Source organism: Citrus sinensis, chromosome 7 (genome assembly GCF_022201045.2).
Source record: "Citrus sinensis cultivar Valencia sweet orange chromosome 7, DVS_A1.0, whole genome shotgun sequence".
In the NCBI taxonomy this organism is placed as follows: Eukaryota; Viridiplantae; Streptophyta; class Magnoliopsida; order Sapindales; family Rutaceae; genus Citrus; species Citrus sinensis.
The window spans coordinates 11,651,835-11,671,203 of NC_068562.1; the positions used below are offsets into that span (position 1 = coordinate 11,651,835).

General features: G+C 35.5%; 4 protein-coding genes across 7 annotated transcripts; 2 read left to right on the forward strand and 2 right to left on the reverse strand.

The window, feature by feature from the left end:
• Positions 1–3,837: 3,837 nt before the first annotated feature.
• On the forward strand, positions 3,838–8,000 carry LOC102622697 (methyl-CpG-binding domain-containing protein 11). The gene is made up of 2 exons (XM_006465263.3): positions 3,838–4,001; positions 6,804–8,000. Exons 1-2 carry the CDS (start codon positions 3,939–3,941, stop codon positions 7,719–7,721), a joined length of 981 nt encoding a protein of 326 aa, XP_006465326.2. The 5' UTR covers positions 3,838–3,938; the 3' UTR covers positions 7,722–8,000.
• A 398-nt stretch (positions 8,001–8,398) lies between these two features.
• LOC102622395 (putative F-box/FBD/LRR-repeat protein At4g26350) lies at positions 8,399–10,028 on the reverse strand. Of its 2 annotated transcripts, none has more exons than XR_008056676.1 (2): positions 9,136–10,028; positions 8,399–9,029 (listed from the first exon to the last, which is right to left on the reverse strand). XR_008056676.1 is itself a non-coding variant. In XM_052445007.1 (2 exons), the coding sequence occupies exons 1-2, from the start codon at positions 9,295–9,297 to the stop codon at positions 8,713–8,715; spliced, it is 465 nt and encodes a 154-aa protein (XP_052300967.1). In that variant the 5' UTR covers positions 9,298–10,028; the 3' UTR covers positions 8,399–8,712. The 2 variants fall into 2 exon arrangements, 1 of the variants encoding a protein (XP_052300967.1); XM_052445007.1 differs by having other exon boundaries at positions 8,399–9,015.
• A 710-nt stretch (positions 10,029–10,738) lies between these two features.
• LOC112497263 (putative F-box/FBD/LRR-repeat protein At4g26350) lies at positions 10,739–11,962 on the reverse strand. Of its 3 annotated transcripts, none has more exons than XR_008056706.1 (2): positions 11,715–11,962; positions 10,739–11,265 (listed from the first exon to the last, which is right to left on the reverse strand). XR_008056706.1 is itself a non-coding variant. In XM_052445084.1 (2 exons), the coding sequence occupies exons 1-2, from the start codon at positions 11,917–11,919 to the stop codon at positions 10,966–10,968; spliced, it is 501 nt and encodes a 166-aa protein (XP_052301044.1). In that variant the 5' UTR covers positions 11,920–11,962; the 3' UTR covers positions 10,739–10,965. The 3 variants fall into 3 exon arrangements, 1 of the variants encoding a protein (XP_052301044.1); XR_008056705.1 differs by having other exon boundaries at positions 10,739–11,261; positions 11,372–11,962; XM_052445084.1 differs by having other exon boundaries at positions 10,739–11,261.
• A 4,646-nt stretch (positions 11,963–16,608) lies between these two features.
• On the forward strand, positions 16,609–18,593 carry LOC102621713 (glucan endo-1,3-beta-glucosidase 14). The gene is made up of 3 exons (XM_006465421.4): positions 16,609–16,779; positions 17,125–18,152; positions 18,238–18,593. The coding sequence occupies exons 1-3, from the start codon at positions 16,677–16,679 to the stop codon at positions 18,301–18,303; spliced, it is 1,197 nt and encodes a 398-aa protein (XP_006465484.2). The 5' UTR covers positions 16,609–16,676; the 3' UTR covers positions 18,304–18,593.
• Positions 18,594–19,369: the final 776 nt, after the last annotated feature.

The window sequence follows — 19,369 nt, forward strand, 5'->3', positions numbered from 1 at the left end:
CTCTATATGTAGGTGCTATCCGACCCTAATTACCCCCAATAAAAAAGAATTTGCTTTTTCAGTTTTCACTCGAAGTGGAGATATTTGTTATGGGTTTCTTTTTCTTGGTGCTCAACATGAAATAATAACATGACTCGTTTTTTGAACTATTTTTTAGCTGGTATAGATGCTTTATCTCTTTAATTATAGGTTTACCCTGCCCGCAGTTGTTCCATAAGACGAACGGACTAGAAAGCACTCTTTATCCATTTGAGTTTAACTGACCAGGGGATAAACTTATTCTTTCTAATACTCGAACAAAGTAAGGCTGTAAAGGAAGCCTAACCCCCAATGATGTGACTTAGATAAGCTTAAGAGATTTTACAGCATACTTGATGACGTGATTCTTAGGGTGCCTAGTCCTAAAGACACTTCTTGTCATCCTCTTGAGAGATAGATTATCTTATACTTGAAGTGCTTCAGATTGGGTCATTGGGGGTTAGGCTGTAAAGGAAGCCTAACCCCCAATGACCCAATCTGAAGCACTTCAAGTATAAGATAATCTATCTCTCAAGAGGATGACAAGAAGTGTCTTTAGGACTAGGCACCCTAAGAATCACGTCATCAAGTATGCTGTAAAATCTCTTAAGCTTATCTAAGTCACACTTTGTTGTACTATACTTCATCTCATCAATAGGGTAAGACTCGGCCAGAGTTTTGCTACCTATCTTCATTTTCTTTTCTTGTTGACTTTCCTCTTGTGTCGTTTCTTCGTCGCTCTCATCCTCACCAGAGCTTTTTTCCTGGTTTTCACTCACAGTTTGGTCTGAACTAGAAATTTCTCCAATATCTATACTAGTTGATTTGCTTTTAGATGAAGTGAAAGTCTCAGGAGACATTTTTCTAACACTAACCCCAACACTAGTACCATCCATATCCTCTAAAGGGATTTTGGATTTAAAGCAAGCCCTTCAAGCATATTGGGCAAAAGTCCAATTCATCTTCAATGTCAATTATTCTCTTTGTTTTTTGACAAATTTCTTAAAACCTAGAATGGGAGTCCAAAAAGCCAAGATAACCAATAACCCCAAAGAACTCAAACAAACCCAAGCAAAAATGACAAATAGCCAATGATGAAGTTCAAGAAATAGTACCTAAGGCAAGCTGAAATCAATGTTGGGGTGGTGGTGGTATTGCATAACTTGTTCTTTGGCAAAGAAATTTCACACTCTCTGGGAAACGCAAAGGGAAATACGAAAAAGAAGATGGTGTGGTTTAGAAAATTAAAGATTCGAAGGGAAGGAAAATGAAACGACTTAGGGTAACTAGCACGACATTTAAGGAGACATGCTTCGAGGATGCAAAACTGATGCATTTGAAATTCAAATGTTTGGCTTAACGTGCACTACGTCACACACATTTAAAGTTAAGTGACTACTTGGGTAAATAGATGATCTCAGTTAATCAGGTGAGGTCTCGTAAAATGAGTGGCCTTATTAGTTCCATGTTTTGAGGTCGAGTAAGTAAAGATGTCAACCTAGTCATTATAAGCAGCATAGTGCATTTAGTTTCCAATTTTGATTAGTTTCACTCTCAACATTAGAAATTGAGGGACTAGTATTTGAGGGATAAATTAGGGAGCATGATTAGACATAATTCTGGGTAAATCATGCTCTCTTCATTATTGGGAGTAGCCATGAGCCTCCTCAGGGTGTGGATCTAGTAGAACTAAAAAATAATTGGCTTGAGGTATCAAGAAGTGGGCAGGTTGCTTGATAAATGTGGTCGCGTAAGAATCATGCGAGAAGAGGCTCAAATCAAGTTAACTCGGAGACTTGGTTGAGAGTTAACTCGCGGATCTCCTCAGAAAGACTAGGGCATGACTCACTAACGGCTACTCTCTTTATCTAGTAATTCTCAGTCTTCCATACATATCCCTGAAAATTCAAAATTAGGTAAGTAATCTCTCTCTACTACTAAATTTTCTTTTTCTATCTCTTAAATTTCTTCCAGTTTTCTTTATTTATTTTAAATCTTTCTTGTTTAAAAGCAACCATAATTGAGCCACGTGGGTTACGGCACAAGTTTTTCTAAAAAGCCTAGATAACTAACTTGAGCGCCAGAGGGTTTATGCTAGAAAAACCTCTGGCATTCCTCTAACCGTTCTTTGTGAACGCAGGTGAATCTCGTAGGAAGTGCTTATGGTTGTTAGTGTTTACTCGAAGAAAGGAGTTGCTAGCAAGTATTGTATCCCATTAAAATAAATTTAGGTGTTGGTATGGACACCTAGTCACAACTCCATCGACTAAATTTATGCATCAACAATCAATATCTTTTAGCAATCTTGTACAGGAAAGACCATCACATTCGGATGCGAAACCTACTTTCTAGATCAGTTAATTTAAGAATGTTATCTTATTCTTTAGGCGAGCACGAGTGAACCCCACGTGTGAACATGATATTTTAAAGTTGTGACTTTGTTTGCAAGTATTAGCAAAATTAAGAAATGTCAATCTATTTTGTTACTCCTTTGTTTTACTAGCCACTCTATTTGGCTCTCGGAGAACGAAGATTAAGAGATTATAGTTAGACTCTTGTTTACTCTTTATCTTTAAATAAAAGAAAGAGAAAACAATAACTATTAGGTAATATTTATTATTAAGTCCTTAGTACTTGACAAAGTGGTTTACTATTTCACAAAGTCGTTTTTTAAATAACTTTATTTGATTGATTATCAGAGTTTGAATCTTGAAAAAAGTAAGAGGATACAAAAAATAATTTAAATTTTACCCCCTCTTTTATTTTTTTAAAAAGATATAAAAATAAAAAAATGAAAATAAAGTTTTTTTAAAATTATTTTAAATATACATATTCAAATTTTATTTAAAAAAAATCTCGAACATTAAAAAAGAGAATTTATAGAATAACTAAATAACGAATTACTATTATCAATGTAATGATTAAATAACCTGCTGTGGAGGTTCCTTAATAAAAATTAATTAGATCTAGGTTCGTTCGACATAACCAAACAAAAATAAATTTTTTTTACAAATTTTTTGAACAATCAATGTATTATAAATTCACTAATTCATCAAAAATTCAATGATCAATCTGAAATTCACTTATCCTACAATTAGCCTAAACTACAATAATAAACCATCACGTTTCTTTCATAAGATTATTTACTACGGGAAAAAAAAAATCACAACGGGGCTATAAAATATTTGTGGTACTCTTTTGACTTGAATAATTAAATTAATTAGAAAATACATGAATTTTAATTTCAAAAGGCATATGCATGCTGCATAATTCATAGGTTTTGTACGCACGCGCCATTGACGAGAGCGTGAGCGCATTGCCATCACCCCTGGATCTCACGCTTACCTTCTAGATACCGTAAGCCCCAATATCCACCCCAAACGTTGCACACGTGTTAACAGTAGACCGAGTTAGATTATGGCCGAACAAGATGCTGTTATGTCTACTTATTACGAAGTAAATCAGCTTTTCAACTGACACCAGTCCAGTTCTCGTTGGACAATTTCCCACAATTTCACTTAAATACTGTGCCTCAGATTGTATCTTTATCTCTTCCCAACGGATTATGTGAACAGTTTTAGTACCAAAAATATTAACGGGTTATATCATTGGGTCCTTAATATCTTACATATTATAAAAAAGTACATAGGTTATAAGTTCATGTTAAATAGGTCCCCAGATCAAACTTCATTATGGTAAGGATAAATTGGTAATATCACCGGTGTCAGGTACTGTTTTAAAACAAAATAGATAATTCATTACCTTGATTGATAAAATGTAATAAGCTAGGGATCTATATGTTATTTCCTAAAAGGGAAATAAAAACCGAACTAACCAACAACAATAAGGCATATCTAAGAACTCTCAACGGTTTGTTTTCTGTCTTTGGTTTTGTGTGTTTATCTTTTACAGGTGAACAAATGGAGAGCAAGGGGGAAGTTATTTCGGTTGAGCTGCCAGCACCGCCTGCTTGGAAGAAAATGGTCTTTTAATTTTCTCTTTAAAGCTTTTTTTTTTCTTTATATTCATGTGTATGAATAGGGTATGTTTATTTTTTTGGAGGTTCAAAGTTTATGTTTTGTTAGTGAAGTTGTTATATTCTTACTTGTTAGTGTGATTTAATTTGTGGGTATGTTTATTTTTTGGGGATTTCTCAGGTATGGATTGTTATTTGTTGTGGAATTTGGGTTGGTACTAATTTGTGGCTAGGGTTTCACTAAAAAAATAATTTTTAGCCATGTTTTGTGGTTGATTACCATTTTAAATATGTTGATTTGTCTAATTTTTTAATGGAAATTTTTGAATTTTGAATTTTTGTGGTAGAATTTTTGGATTGTATCTTTTTTTCTCATAATTGTATTTTATGGTAGGAGTTCTACAGTTAGGGTTTTCTTGAAAGGTGTTACTTGTAGTAGTGAGGATTGTTGCAAAAAGGGCTTTTCCCCTTTTTATTATAGTGTTTAAAACAATTTAACCTTTTTCAGAATTTTGGGGTCAACTATCAATTATTTTTCTTTTAGTCAACACACACATACACACACACCCCTATATATATAGAGATGCAGGAAAAATAATCCTTTCTATGGAAGCTTTTGCTGATTATTTTCTTCCATGTCAAGTTGAGCTTTGTTCTCCTAGCCCTTTTAAAGTTTCTTGTTGAGATTATCTTGATTTTCATGCCGAATTTTGCTGCATTTTTGTATTTGCTTTTGATTTTAGTTCTGAAAAAAGCCTTGTTCAAAGCGAAGATTAATAGCATATTTTTTAGTAAGATGACCAACGAAAATTTGTTGAGACGAAAGATAATGTGATGGGAGGTCAGTAAGTGTTCTTTGTATGTGCTTATATAGTTCTACAAGAGTATCATTTTGTAATACATGTAGTTAAGTCATCATGTTGGGCAATATATTTCTGTTCAATACAGATCATTTGTGCGACTGTGTGTATGAAGGAACCATCCTTTGCTGCTTAAACAAGGCTTTAAATTTTCGTGCATTGCTTTCAGTCTCATATCAGCTTTGGTTGATCGTTGGTGATTTTGTGTTTATTACAATTGAAAATGGGTGTGTAATTATTCAAATAGCTGATGCTAAGCTGGTTCTGTAATTTTATTGGGTTTTTTAGGGTTTCATTGGGTTATGCATTTGAGTTTACAAACACAATGGTATTCTTTTTTCCCTAAATTGTAAACACTTGGGTTTTTATTGTTTAAAATTATCTTTCTTGGTGCAGCTCTAATCTACAAGGCTGTGCTTTCCTTTGAATGCTCCTAATAAATAACTTTCCTAATAACAACTGAAGTGAAAAGTCATTCCATCAAATGATTTGGTGAAACGTGAAGTACTTTCTTCTTGGTTTTTGCTGTTATTAGGAATAGTCTGGTGTTGGGATGTGTTATACGTGCAAATTCTCATTGCTAGTGGATTTTACTGGTGGATGTTTGGGTTTGCCGTCATTTACTATCACTGCATGTATTAGTGTGTTTATTGAACAGTTAAAAATCAGTAAATAATCCTCAGTTCCCTCTGTTTTCTTAGATCCTAGTAGATGTAGCATGTATCAACTAGTGTTTATGCATGTGTCAGCATGTGTTTAGACAATAAATTTAAAGGTTACAGTGATATAAGCAGACAGGAAAAGGATGTATGTATGCAATGTTTGAGGAAAGGTGAAACGTTTTCATTTGGAATTGAGTTTAAAGCAAGGAGATATTTAGTTTCATGCTGTATTATATATTTTGATGACCAAATATTGTGCGCCTATATTCTCTTTAAATAATTGTCCCCTGTCCTTGCATGTTCTGTTGATCTTTATTTTTTATTTGATTTTGAAGAAACTTTCTAAGTGCATACACCTGTATAGTCTAAGATCTTCTAGACAAGGTAGCATCCATCAAGAAATTTTACTGCTTAATATGTGTTATATTCGTAGATTTTCTATGTAAGAAGTAATATTTGTACTGATGCAGATGCATGAATTATACACAGCTTAAGTTTATGAGATATTTTTGTTCGGTTGAACCATATATAAATTTTAATGTTTACTAGGATTGCATTTTGTCTTTTTTGGTTCATATAGCTGTTAATCAGTTAACCAATTTATGTTACTCTGGTTTGGCTAGCCAATTAAGAATTTATATTTACTGGATTGTAAAGCCAACATATGCAAGCCACATGTGAGTTCTTATATGTAATCATACTTATCATGTTTCAGTGTTTAGGTGGATATGAATTAGGGTCAGCAGCATTTCAACAGTAAGAAAAGGAGTGTGGATGGTACAGTTTATCATCAATTTGGAAGTCTAGGTTATTTCGATGCATGTATCTTGTATTCGATGTTAGGGATATAACTATGAGATTTTATATTTGAAGGAAATTTGATATAGACTATATGCAGATTTCTATCATGGTTTCTATAAGCTTGGAGGAGTATTTTTAATGCCTGAGAGCTTGAAAGTCATACGTTTACATGTTAAACCATTGGATATATGTTAAGAATCAAGCTTAAAGCAGATTCTTTTCTTGGAGTAAAAATTCAAGAATTAAGAGAAGATTTTAAGAATCAAGCATTTACCCGTATGAAGATACCATGGGTTCTGTGTTATTTGATTGTGTTTATATCTTGACTATACATTGAAGAGTCTAATGAAAAGAACATTTTATACGTATTTGATCTTTGTTTCTCTTTCCCTCTATTCCTTATTTGTGTATATAAGATTGGATGTTGTCGGTTTATAGTGTCCGGTTCGCATTGTATAACACATGACGTCCTCTGTTTCCGTGCAGTATTTGCCCAAGAAAGGAGGCACACCAAGGAAGAGTGAGATCATGTTCATTGCTCCAACTGGAGAGGAGCTCCATAACAGGAAACAATTGGAGCAATACCTAAAATCTCACCCTGGTAATCCTGCAATAACAGAGTTTGATTGGGGCACTGGTGAGACCCCCAGAAGATCATCAAGGATCAGCGAAAAGGCCAAGGCAACTCCAACTCCTGAGAAGGAGCCTCCAAAGAAGCGAGGTCGAAGATCGACATCAGCCTCGAAGAAGGATAATAAAGAAACTGAAGCTCCTGAAAATGCTGAGCGTGAGAAAGAAGTTGAGATGCAAGTTGCAGAAGAAACTGAGAAGAAAAAGGCAGAAGCTGAGGTGGGAAAAGATGTTTCTGTTGAGACTCAAGTTGGGAAGGAAGGTGAAACACAAGAAAAAGCTGAAGTGACTGAGAACAAAGATGCCAATATGGAGGAAGCTGGTCCAGAACAGAACAATAAGGCCCAAGATGGTGCTGAGGAAACTAAGAATAGCAATGAAGAGAGAGAAGCTGCCAGTGTTAAAGAAAATGAAGAGACTGCTGCTGAAGTAACTCAAAATGAAAAGGAGAAGGTAGAGATCTCTGTGGAAAATGTTCCACAAAATGAGGCTGAGGAAGAGGATGGTGCCACTGACAACAAGCAGGACAACCCCAGCACTGTCACTGTTGGAGAAAATGGCGGAGCAGAGAAAGATGAAGGCAATGGATCCGCCCCAGCAACTGATGGAGAGGTCAAAGAGAAACAAGATGGGCTGGAAAATGATGAAAAATCTAACGTCCCAGACAAGGAGACAGGCAAGGAAATTGACGGGGGGGTGATTGAAAATGGTAAAGTCGACCAAATGGGGCGAACTGATACCACCCCTCAACATCCAGCTTCTGTCAGCTGCTGAATGTACCGTGCTTTTATCCATTGCAAGTAGCCCAGTGTAATATCCCTGTATCTTTTTCGATTTGTCCTTGTAACATTTTGGATTTCATGGATGACTGTAACATTAAAGTTGTCGTTAGATTTAATTGTCTCTGTAGGGAAATTAATCTGTATCCGTAGTAGTGTAGGCTGTAGATGCTACAGCTAATGTTATATTGTGCAGGAACTTAGATTGTAGACTTGTGACATCCTTTCTTATTTTCGTCTATGCTTAGTAGCTGAAACTTGAATTGCTTGGATAGCTTTTCTTTCTCAATCTTTGTTTATTTTTTTGTTTTGCAAGGCTGTAGGGTAGAGCGTTCCAGATTCTAGGGTGGATGCATCCTTTTCCTTAAGCAGTTATTTGGACAGATTTTCAAAGAAGTTAAAAAACTGATTAAAGCTGGTTTACCTTTGATATCCTCACATATCAGAATCCATGATTCTCCTTTGCCCTTATCAATATAACCATTAGAATCTAAGAATTGCTATTGCCTTAGGGTTCTTATAGCCATTATGAACTGCCAGTAGGTTTCAACTCCGTTCCTTCAACGCAACACCATTTTGAAGGAGCTGACTTTGAAATACAGATTTTTCCAGCAGTCCTAGGTGTGAAAGGGAGGATTGTAGCTTGACTTGAAACAAGGCAGCGCAAGCACAAACACTGAACCCAAAATGTTCTGAGAATGAAACCTAATATGACAATTATATCTCAACTATTACACAACAAGCCACTAAGTAGCTGTGCTTAAAGAATTGAAGAAACATAATCTGCAAAAATGTGCTCAAAAACATTGAACCAATTGTCCAAGTATGGTCGGAACACAATTAGTTCACTCAACCATGCCCAAGCGAAACAACAACAAAGCAATAATCCTAAATGGCAAAATCATCAATTCCAATCTACAACAGAGTTCATATTTGATTTAAGAGCACTAACACCATTTCTGGCTGCTGCAGGAAGAAGTACTTACCTAACTGTCCGAGAGAAATATGATTTGGCAATCTTTAGAACCTCTTGGATACCCAAATATGGTCTCGCTAATAAGCATCGTTTCTTCATCTGATGACAATGGTGGAGAACAAATGACCATTTTTTCCAAGACTTCCGCATTTCCCAACAGGAACTTTACCACTGTCAACTCATACTGCTTCCCTTGAAACCCCTTGATACCAATGACTTTAAGGCAATTCAACATGCCCTTTGGGACGGGCTCTGGTTCTCTCCATCGCCGGAGCCACTCATCACAGACAAATTGATCCTCATCCAGGACTTCCTAATGACGAAGTCCTAATGACGTAGAACATACAAAACCAAATAATTATCAAATATGCAATCAAAGAGCATCATTCATAATTTTGCTATAACTAAAAAATTCATTGAGTCAAAATAGTACCTTTTCCAAGGCTAGAAATTCCAGATAGGGCGAGCACTCCATTATAATTGGCAAAACGGTCCAATTATAACAATTCCGAAACCCCACTTCCAAATTTATCGAACAAATGAATTTAGCAGAAAATGTGAAATCAGATACGACTCCAAGACCAAGATTTGGCATAAGGACATGGCAGAGAACCTTCAGAAAAAAAAAAAAAATTTAATTATTCTACTTCTTCTTCTTTGTTGGCAGCCATTTTCTTTGCTTCTTGTTTCTTGATTCCGTGAAGCTTTGATTTGATTGGTGGGGGAAGCAGAGAAAGTGAAAGGTGAAATGATGGATTTGTTGTGGTAATTTTCTTTAGTTGAGAAAGGATATTTACAGGGGACTTGCTTCGTGAGTGTGAGAGTTAAAAGAAATGATCCTCTGCTGCGGTGACCTTCCCACAGTTAAATGAATTGACAGCGGTGAAAAGAAGTATCTCAAAATGAGGCAGAGAGAGAGAATACTGCCGGGTGTCAAACAAACAGGGCAACCGAAAAGTGATTGGATATATAGCTTCAACTGAAACTTCAATTGCTTGGATAGCCGTGGCCTTTAGTTCTCAATTTTTATGCTCTTTTAATGCTGTGGTATGACCGTAGAGTTGCCTGTTCTAGAGTAATTGGCATCTTCAAGTTCAGAAGCTGGTTAAGTTACCCTTCAAGTGAGTTTAATTAGCACAAAATTGTTTTCCTTGGTGCTCTCTTCTTTCAGGCTTGACAGCATGATACTTGTTTCTCAGGCTTTATCGGCAACATCATCATTGTTTATTCTCCTAGCCTTTATGAACCCTATTATCCAATGAAGTTGACTGATTTATGAAATAGAACCAGAAAATGTGTTCATTGTTAATAGCCAGAACTAGTATTGTTCCCCAGCAATCAGATCAATGAAAGAGAAGACTATACTGGGAGCATGACCTGATACCCGGTTCGTTTATGATCTTGATACGTCTGAACTCTGCTTTGCTCATGAAACTTGTACTCAGGAATTATGATCAAAGTTTATTTTCTCAGGGAATTTCCAACTTTTCCTAATAAGTCAGAACAAATTTGATGAAGACCTCAAAGGATTATACACCCAAGAATAAGAAAATATGATAACTGATAAGCAAAATAATGTCTCATTCCAACATTACTAGCTAAATCATCAATGCTGTCATGCTGACATTATTCATTGCTGCTAATTGCACTTACTGTAGTGCAACTCATCCTTGAAGAATCTATCTATTGCCTGCTTATTGTTATACAGCACATGCCAAACTGGCTTAAAATTCAGGCACGTTCTAACTTCTAAGAATGAAACCTGGAAAATTGATTCTGGGAAAGTGAATCCAGAGAATAAGCATACCAACTATTTGCTTCTTTCTTCAAATTGCCAGAGACAAATTTTTTGAACCATCTTGCAAATCAACAACGTGATTGGTAAAATTACAAATATATTATCAACATTAAAAACGATTTCACTTATATCCATCAGATGACGAGTATGCTATCTAGAATTCAGTTCTGCTGTGAATGACAGTTCTATCTCAACTATTACCAAACAAGCAACAATGTAACTCTCTTCTTAAAACAGATTGAAGAAGCACAATCCGCACATTATGAAATAACGCGCCCTTAATACCATTGAATCAATGATCCAAGTACGATCAAACTACAATTGATTGCATTTAACAGTACCTAACTGAAACAACAACAAGGAATAAATCTGACAGGAAAAATCATCAATTCAACTCTATGAAAGTACTTATTTGATTAAAAACCAGAACTAATATTTGTGGCAGCTGCAGGGAAAAGTACTTATTTAACTGTCCGAGGAAAATATGATTCGGCAATCTTTAGAACCTCTTCGATACTCCAACATGGTCTTTCTAAGCATCATTTCTTCATCTGATGTTAACGGCAGAGCGCAAATGACCATCTTTTCCATGACTAATGCTTCTCTCAACAAGAACTTTACCACTGTCAACTCGTACTGCTTCCCTTGAAATCCCTTGATACCAATTACTTTAAGGTAATTGCACATACACATTGGTGCGGCCTTCGGTTCTCTCCATAGCCGGCCCCATTCATCAGAAACAAATTGAACCTCATCCAGGACTTCCTAATGACGCGGCACATACAACGCCAAATAATGATCAAAATATGCAATCAAGAGCATCATTCATAATTTTGCTATAATTTAATATTTATTGAATCAAAATTAATACCTTTTCTAAGGCTAGAAATTCTAGATTAGGCGAGCACTCCAGTATATTTGGCTTTCTGGTTTAGTGCGAGTGTTAAAAGAAATGAATGAAATTCTCTGGTGAGCTTTCCCTAGTTGAAATGAATTAACAGTAGTGAAAAGTAATAGTAAATTTGTATATGAATTTTTGTCCAATTTTTATGAATCACAAGAAAAAGCTGAAGAAGTAACCGAGAACAGATGATCCAAAGCAGGATACTAAGGCCCAAGATGATGCTCAAGAAGCTAATAATATCAATGAAGAAAAAGAAGCTGCCACTATGCTAATTGTGAAGTGAAAATGAGGTCGAGAAAGAGGGCAAAACCAGCACTGTCGCTGTTGGTGAAACGGCAGAGCGCAGAGAGAGGAAGCAAATGGATCAACCCCCAGAAACTGATTGAGATTGATGAAAATTCCAACTTGAAAGACAAGGAGATAAACAAGGCAATTGACGGGGAGTTGATTGAAAATGGCAAAGTCAACCAAATGGGGTGGGGTGACTGATTTAATTGCTTTTGGTCCAGTGTCATATTCCTGTATCTTTTGATTTGACCTTGTAACTTTTTGGATTTCTTGGATACAGTAACATACGAGTCGTGCAACTGTAATACTATACCACAGCTGCATTTAGCCATTGAATCTAGTTATGGTGACAACTGTGGATTAGATCCAATAACGGGTACTGCTGTGGTTTTACCCGTAACATTAATGTTGTCACTAGATTTAATTGTGTACGTAGATATTAATCAGTATCCTTTTCGACATAGGTCACAGATGTTAGCTGCAGGTTATGTTGTAGTATTCAGGAACTTAAATTGTAGATTTGTCATATCCTTTTATTGTCTATGCCTAGTAACCGAAACTCAATTGCTTGGATACCTTTTCTTTTTTTTATTTTTGTGTTACTTTTAACGTTACGTAAAGACAGTAAGTTTCCAGATTCTAAAATGGAGATAGTTGTACAGGTTTTGACTGTCATCTTCAAGTTACAGAATCTGGAGGACACTTCCAAGTGGCTTTAGCACAAAGTCGTCTTCTCTGATATTTGTTCTTTGGTTTGGCAGCATTATATGTTTCCCAGGTTTACTTATTTATGATAGTCTCCCTAGGAATCTGAAGACATTATTTTTCCCTTATCAATCTAACCATCATAATCTCAGAATTATATCAGAATTTCCAACAAAATGATGAAAAAATGCGATTGGGAATAAGTCTGACACTTCAATTCAACAGCAACATAAGACACTTCAGCAACCCAGCAATAGTCTCTGGTTTCATCTGGACAGCTAATGCCAACCCTGCGAGAGAGGTGATCAACTTCAAACAAAACCATTTGTGAAGCAACCTACTTTAGGAAGTCTATAATGGGAGCATGGCAACAACACAATACAGCCGGTCTGTTTATAATCTCAATACATATGGACCTTTTCTTCTGAATTTGTGCTTAAGATAGAAGCTGATTTTGTCAAACAGTTTCCAACTTGTACTAGTAAGTCAAAACAAATTTGAGCAAAAGCTCTAGGATTTTATGCCCAAGAAAAAGAAAAAATGATAACCGAAATAATGTCTCACTCTCATCACAAATGTAGCTTTTTCTAGTATGAAAGAATGTGCTAAATATATTGCTAAGAAAGGGTGAGAAGTTTGCTGAAGGATCAGCTTGAATTTCTCATTCCAAGACACACTTGAGCATTCTAGCTGTGTCAACTTAAAGTATCAAGAGTAGAACATCATCACTAGAAACTTTCCTAGTTTCACGTCAAGATGAAGATTGTAACAGTTAGATCATTGGTGCTGAAATTACTAGAACAGGTTTATTGCTGCTAATTGTACTTACTGCAGTGAAAATATTGCATACATGTTTTGAATCTATCTATTGCCCCATTGTATGCATAACTACTAGACTTGAAATTTGGCAGATTAAGTTCAGGCACTGAACCCAAAATGTCTCATTAGAATGAAACCTGATAAAAATAGAAACTAGGTACCCAGAGAATAAGCATGCAACCATTTCCTTATTTCTTCAAACTGCCTGAGACAAGTCTCAGAGGATACTTACAAACCAGCAAGTATGATTGTTGCAATTACACATCCACTAACAACCTTACAAATGATTTCATGTTTATCAATTAAATGACAAGTATGCTAGCCACGGAATTCATTTCTGCAATGTATGACAATTATATCTCTACTATGACTGAACAAGCAACAACAAAACTCTCTGTTTTTAGAAGATTAAAAATGCAAAATCTACACAATATGAAATAGCTTCCCTTGAAAATCATTGAACCAACAAGAAGTGTGATCAAACTACAACGTAAACAACAAGCAATAAGCCTAAACGGAAAAATCATCAATTCCAGTCTACAACAATAGAGTGTATTTGATTCAAAAACAGAATCTTTTGTGGCTGCTGGGTTAAGGCTCCAACAAAGAACCGTCTGTTAAAAAGAAGACTTGGCAAGTTTCAAAACCTTTTTAATACCTAAATATGGTCTCGCTAAGCATCATTTCTTCCCCCTCAATTCCTCAATTGCCCGCTGCATCGCCTCCAATCTAGGATTAACGTGTTGTTGAATGACCACTCTAGCTGTTTATCCGCGTGATCAACAAGACATTAATCCTAGATTGGAGGTAATGCAGCGGGCAATCGAGGAATTGAGGGGGCTTGTTATTCAAAACGACAACAGGGAGAGATTTCAAAGGCAAGGTGCCAATCATGAGGGAATACCTCAAGGTCCTGAGCCTGAGAGGCGACCTCCCGAACAATAACTTGAGATTTTGGCAGGTGATTTAGATGATGAAGAATCAGTGGTTAATGATAGAGGACATGAAAGGAAATCAAATTACAAGATTCATGTGGATCTTGCCGATTTTCACGGTGGAATGCATATTGAGGAATTTTTAGATTAGTTGGTAGAGGTTGAAAATTTCTTTGAATACATGGAGATCCCTGAAGAAAAATGGGTTAAGCTAGTAGCATTTAAACTAAAAGGAGCATCATCCGCTTGGTGTCAACAAGTACAAAATTGAAAGAGAGTTACGGGAAAACAAATCATCAGATCATGGAGACGAATGAAGAGAATGTTAGAAGAGCATTATCTACCACCAAATTACAAGCAGTAGCTGTATTTGAAGTACTACAGTTGTAGACAGGAAATCACAGTGTCGATGAGTATACAGAGGAGTTTCAGTGTCTATATTTCGAAAATAATTTGGATGAGCTAGAGTTTAGAACAGTTGCAAAGTATGTTGGTGGATTGAAGTAGAAGATTTATGATGAGCTTTATTTGGAGTTACAAAGGCAAAGAGATTGGAAGAGCGAATTAAGCAATTGTTTATATCCAAATCACAGCAACAATTTACTGGGTTTCAGAGTAATTAGAGCCGAGGGTTGCAGAATAATGTTGGAGCTGAAAATAAGCAGAAAATGTGGGCTGGAAGTAGAAAAACTTGAGATGAAGATAAACAAAAGGCATGGTAGCCACCACAACAGCAGACAAAGCAACAACCACTAAGACAGCAGCAGTATCTACAAATGTTTGAAGTAATATTATCAGGGCATCGATCAAGTGATTGTCGTAGTAAAAAAGCGCATTTGATGGAGACTGAAGTTGAAATAGGTAACACATTCTTAGTTACTTAACACAGCGCAGAAGAAGATGCAGTCGGAGGAGGAGCAAATAAAGGGGAGATGCTGTATTGTGCAGAAAATTTTGTTGACGTCGAAACAAGAAGAGGAGACTCAACGACATAAAATTTTCAGGACCCGCGGTGCCATCAACGATAAAGTATTAAAGTGTGCAACGTGATCATTGATAGTGGCAGTAGTAAGAACATTGTGTCAAAAGCACTTTATTTTGAACTATTCTTAATAGATCTAAGCCTCCTTTTGTCATAACTTCTCAATTATAAGAACATTGTGTCAAAAGCACTTTATTTTGAACTATTCTTAATAGATCAAAGCCTCCTTTTGTCATAACTTCTCAATTATAGTTTATTCAAATAGAGTTTTTGTTCCTATAAAAAAAAAATAGAGTTTTTGTTAGTAAAATTTTTAAAAATAGAACTTTTATTAAAAAAAATTTAGTTGTTTGGTTGTCAGTTAGACCTTTTTATTAAAAATTATAAAATTATTTTAATAGGTAAATTTTTAAAGTTATGTTATTAAAATAATAAAATAAAATTATCAAATTAGTAGAGAATATTTTAAAAATTTTCATATTTGAAAAAACATTGCAACCTCTACTCCCAAAAACTCAAAATTTGAGTTTTCACTAATAGAGTCAAAATAACTTATTTAATCTTCAAAAACTCTATTTAAAAAATTACCATACAACAACAAAAAATTTAGTAAGAGTTTATGGAATTAATTAAGCACTTATAATTATTAGATAACTCATACGAAGACTATAACAATAGACTATAATATAAGTTATATATGAAAAATTACCCTTGTACCAAAAATATTTCAGAAATATATATTCTTTTAAATATTACATTAATTTAAAAATCATAAAATCATTTGACATAGTATCAAAGTTCAAATGACTAGCCCCAAAACCACTTGGGCTTAGCTCAAGTGGCTAGAGCCACTCCCTCACAAATGTGAAGGAAGTGGTTCGAGCCCCCGCAGACGCATTGTAGGAGTTTAATTTAAATTTTCTTTCTAGGAACCCTAGAGCTTGAGTGAAGGCAGTCTTTCTCCCAGAAGGGGAGTTGACGTCTCTCGAATATTTGAGAGTGTTAAAAATCCGAGCGGTATCATATCAGAATTGATGTAAATGAGTCTCAGTATTTATATGATTGTAAATATCATGAGCAATAGTTCTCATTAAAAAAAAAAAAGGACTAGCCCGATGGTTTAATTTAGTCTCCTCCAAGAAAAGTATACAACTTTGGACAAAACCTGTGTTTCAGGGAGAAAGAAAGAAACAAAAACAAAGTTCTATCAAGAAATGAGAAAGCACCCAAGTTTTAGAAAATGAAGAAAAGGTATACTTTGAGGGTAAAGTAAGAATCTAATTCTAAGTTCGAGCGATGATGTAAACAAGAGCAAATTTGTCTGATCTTTAGATCAAGGTTAAGAATCTTCTAATCTTTCTTCCAAGTTTTGACATCATTTCTTAACAAAGGTTAAGAATCTTGTTTTCTTTTGCATGAGTTTATTATTATGCACAAGGGCAATCCCTCATGAACAAGTCTTAATGCCACCTTTTTGGTACTGCTTTTTGAGTTACAAAAAGAATGAGCAGCACCCACCAGAACTAAAATCTTTATTCTGCAAATGGAATTCACTTTCTTTCATCATTATTTCCCCTCAACTCAAATGACTTTCTCTTCTTTCTTTCTATGGCTCCTCCTTATCTTCTCCGTCATCTCTTTTCATGGTATGTCCCTTCGTTTTAATCTTGTATTTCCATATGCTGCCCTCTTAGCTTTCAATGAATTGCACTGTTATGAAAGAGTTGAAATGGATTTGCAGCATTCTTAAATTTTGCTTTATCTATATACTTTTGTTTGGAAATCATCCATTCAATGTTTTTGCAATGAATCAAAAGATCATTTTTGGTGATTGTCTTAATGGCCGCTGCTTGACATGATTTTGCCTTCATTAGTTGCAGTACAGTCTATTTTTGAAACTTTCTTTTGCTTCAAAGTAGTTTCAATATAGTCTAGATTGTTGTAGCTTAGCTAATGGTGCTTGTTTAATTCTACATTGCTTGTTTCCACAGTTAATGCATTCTCTGGAACATATGGGATAAACTATGGCAGGATAGCAGACAATATACCGTCCCCCGAAAGTGTGGTGACACTTCTCAAAGCAGCTAAGATCAAGAACATAAGAATCTATGACGCTGATCAAGCAGTCCTCAAGGCGTTCTCAGGATCCGGTATAGAAATCATCGTTGGACTTGGCAATGAGAACTTGAAAGACATAAGTGTAGGCGAGGATCGTGCCATGAATTGGATTAAGGCAAATGTGGATCCATATCTTCCCGGGACTAAAATCCGCGGAATTGCTGTGGGAAATGAAATTTTGGGAGGTACTGATTTGGAGCTATGGGAGGTTTTGCTGCCTGCAGCGAAAAATGTTTACAGTGCCCTCGAACGGCTTGGTTTGGCTAAACTAATTGAGGTCTCAAGCCCGCATTCAGAGGCTGTGTTTGCCAATTCATTCCCACCATCAGCTTGTGTTTTCAGGGAAGATGTGAGCCAATTCATGAAGCCACTTTTGCAGTTTTTCTCACAAATTGGTTCCCCATTTTACATCAATGCATATCCATTTCTGGCTTACAAGAATGATCCTGAGCATATTGATCTCAATTATGCTACATTCAAATCAAATCGCGGGATCCATGATGCGAAGACTAATCTGCACTACGATAACATGTTTGATGCTATGGTTGATGCAGCTTATGCTGCGTTAGAAAAGGCTGGATTCCCCAAGATGGATGTCATAGTCTCCGAGACAGGCTGGGCTTCGCGTGGGGACGAAAATGAAGCTGGTGCTAATGTGAAAAATGCCAAGATTTACAACAAGAATCTGCGTAAACGGCTACTCAAAAAGAAGGGGACTCCGTATAGGCCCAAGAAGCCTGTCAAGGCTTATATATTTGCATTGTTCAATGAAAATTTGAAGCCTGGACCAACCTCAGAGAGGAACTTTGGACTGTTTAAAGCTGATGGTAGCATTGCTTATGAAATTGGCTTCACTGGACTTGTGCCTAGTGCTGCATCACCATCTCTTCATTCTTTCAAGGTATGTGTTTCCTAAATCTTCCCACATTTTGATTTATTATTATTATTATTATTATTAGCAAATTAACATGTTTGATAACTGTCAGAGCATTGGATTTGGAGCTGGAGATTGGCTAATAACTTGTGCCGCGGCTCTTTTACTAATGTTCTAATACGATGATTGATCAAAACCTGCAAGATATGCTGTGTCTCCTGTTCCATCGGATGCTGAAACTGAACAAGCTTTCAAGCAAAGCACTTGAGAATTCTTGACTTCACACGTACAGTTGTAACATAATAACCCAATATGCAAGTAATTTATATTCCATTCTTGTGAATTGACTTTCATTCTTAACTTGTATGAAGTACAAAAATTTGCTGATGGTCTTTTTTCAATTATCTTCAGCAATGTCTTGTAAAGCAAGAAAACAACTAATGAAGAAAATGGTATCATTTAATTTCATCAGCAGATTCAATATTTACACTGTATTGTATTTTTTTTAACCCATAATTGACGGCAAAAATGTTATTATCGTAGTTCTTCATTATGATGTAGTATTAGTATTTAAAAACAATAGATGAATTTACTTGTCACAATATCCTGTGAAAAAACTTGTAACAGAGCATTGTTATATTTCATACCCAAAAAAAAAGATTTTGGCGAAATTTAGACCCAAGGATCAACTTTTAAAATATAAAATATAATATCAAATATTTGGGTATGAAATCAAACGAGATTTATGAGTTGGGAACTCGATTGAAGGTTCCTTCCAATTATTCTATGGCTGACTTTAAGCAAAATGGATTCTTGTTTTGAATCAAAAGTCTTATAAATGAGAAGAAAATAAAAGCTGAGAAAGTTTCAAACTGTTGAGAAAATTGGAATTTTCTATTAGTTGGAAGCCTAATTTATTGACTTGAAACTAAATTGGAAACTTCATTAATTTCTTACAGAAATCTGTGTGTGAATTGTCATAATTTTTTTGCGTACCCATAAATTTGCATTTTTTTCTCCCTTTATAAAAAAGAATAAAAAGAAAAATAGAAATTATTTACAAATTTAATTTTAAATGTCCCCATAGGACTGAACAGCAAAAACTTAAGAGTAAGTGGGTTCAGGCTTATAATTATGCTGTTTGCCCGGGGGAAAGTTTGTAAACTATAAAAATATATTTTTAGTTTATAACTGACTTCAGAAAAGTCCAAGTCTTTCTTCTTCTTTAGGAGAATTGCATTCCC

Bases quoted from the DNA above. Each gene is read 5' to 3' on its own strand.
- LOC102622697 (XM_006465263.3), top strand. From the start codon at position 3,939: ATGGAGAGCAAGGGGGAAGTTATTTCGGTTGAGCTGCCAGCACCGCCT. The intron at 4,002-6,803 runs GTCTTTTAATTT...GTTTCCGTGCAG, and splicing joins CGCCTGCTTGGAAGAAAATG to TATTTGCCCAAGAAAGGAGG.
- LOC102622395 (XM_052445007.1), bottom strand. From the start codon at position 9,297: ATGCCAAATCTTGGTCTTGGAGTCGTATCTGATTTCACATTTTCTGCT. The intron at 9,016-9,135 runs GTACTATTTTGA...CTTCGTCATTAG, and splicing joins AATTTCTAGCCTTGGAAAAG to GAAGTCCTGGATGAGGATCA.
- LOC112497263 (XM_052445084.1), bottom strand. From the start codon at position 11,919: ATGACACTGGACCAAAAGCAATTAAATCAGTCACCCCACCCCATTTGG. The intron at 11,262-11,714 runs GTTTTGCCCTCT...GTCATTAGGAAG, and splicing joins CACCAACAGCGACAGTGCTG to TCCTGGATGAGGTTCAATTT.
- LOC102621713 (XM_006465421.4), top strand. From the start codon at position 16,677: ATGGAATTCACTTTCTTTCATCATTATTTCCCCTCAACTCAAATGACT. The intron at 16,780-17,124 runs GTATGTCCCTTC...TTGTTTCCACAG, and splicing joins CTCCGTCATCTCTTTTCATG to TTAATGCATTCTCTGGAACA. The intron at 18,153-18,237 runs GTATGTGTTTCC...GATAACTGTCAG, and splicing joins CATCTCTTCATTCTTTCAAG to AGCATTGGATTTGGAGCTGG.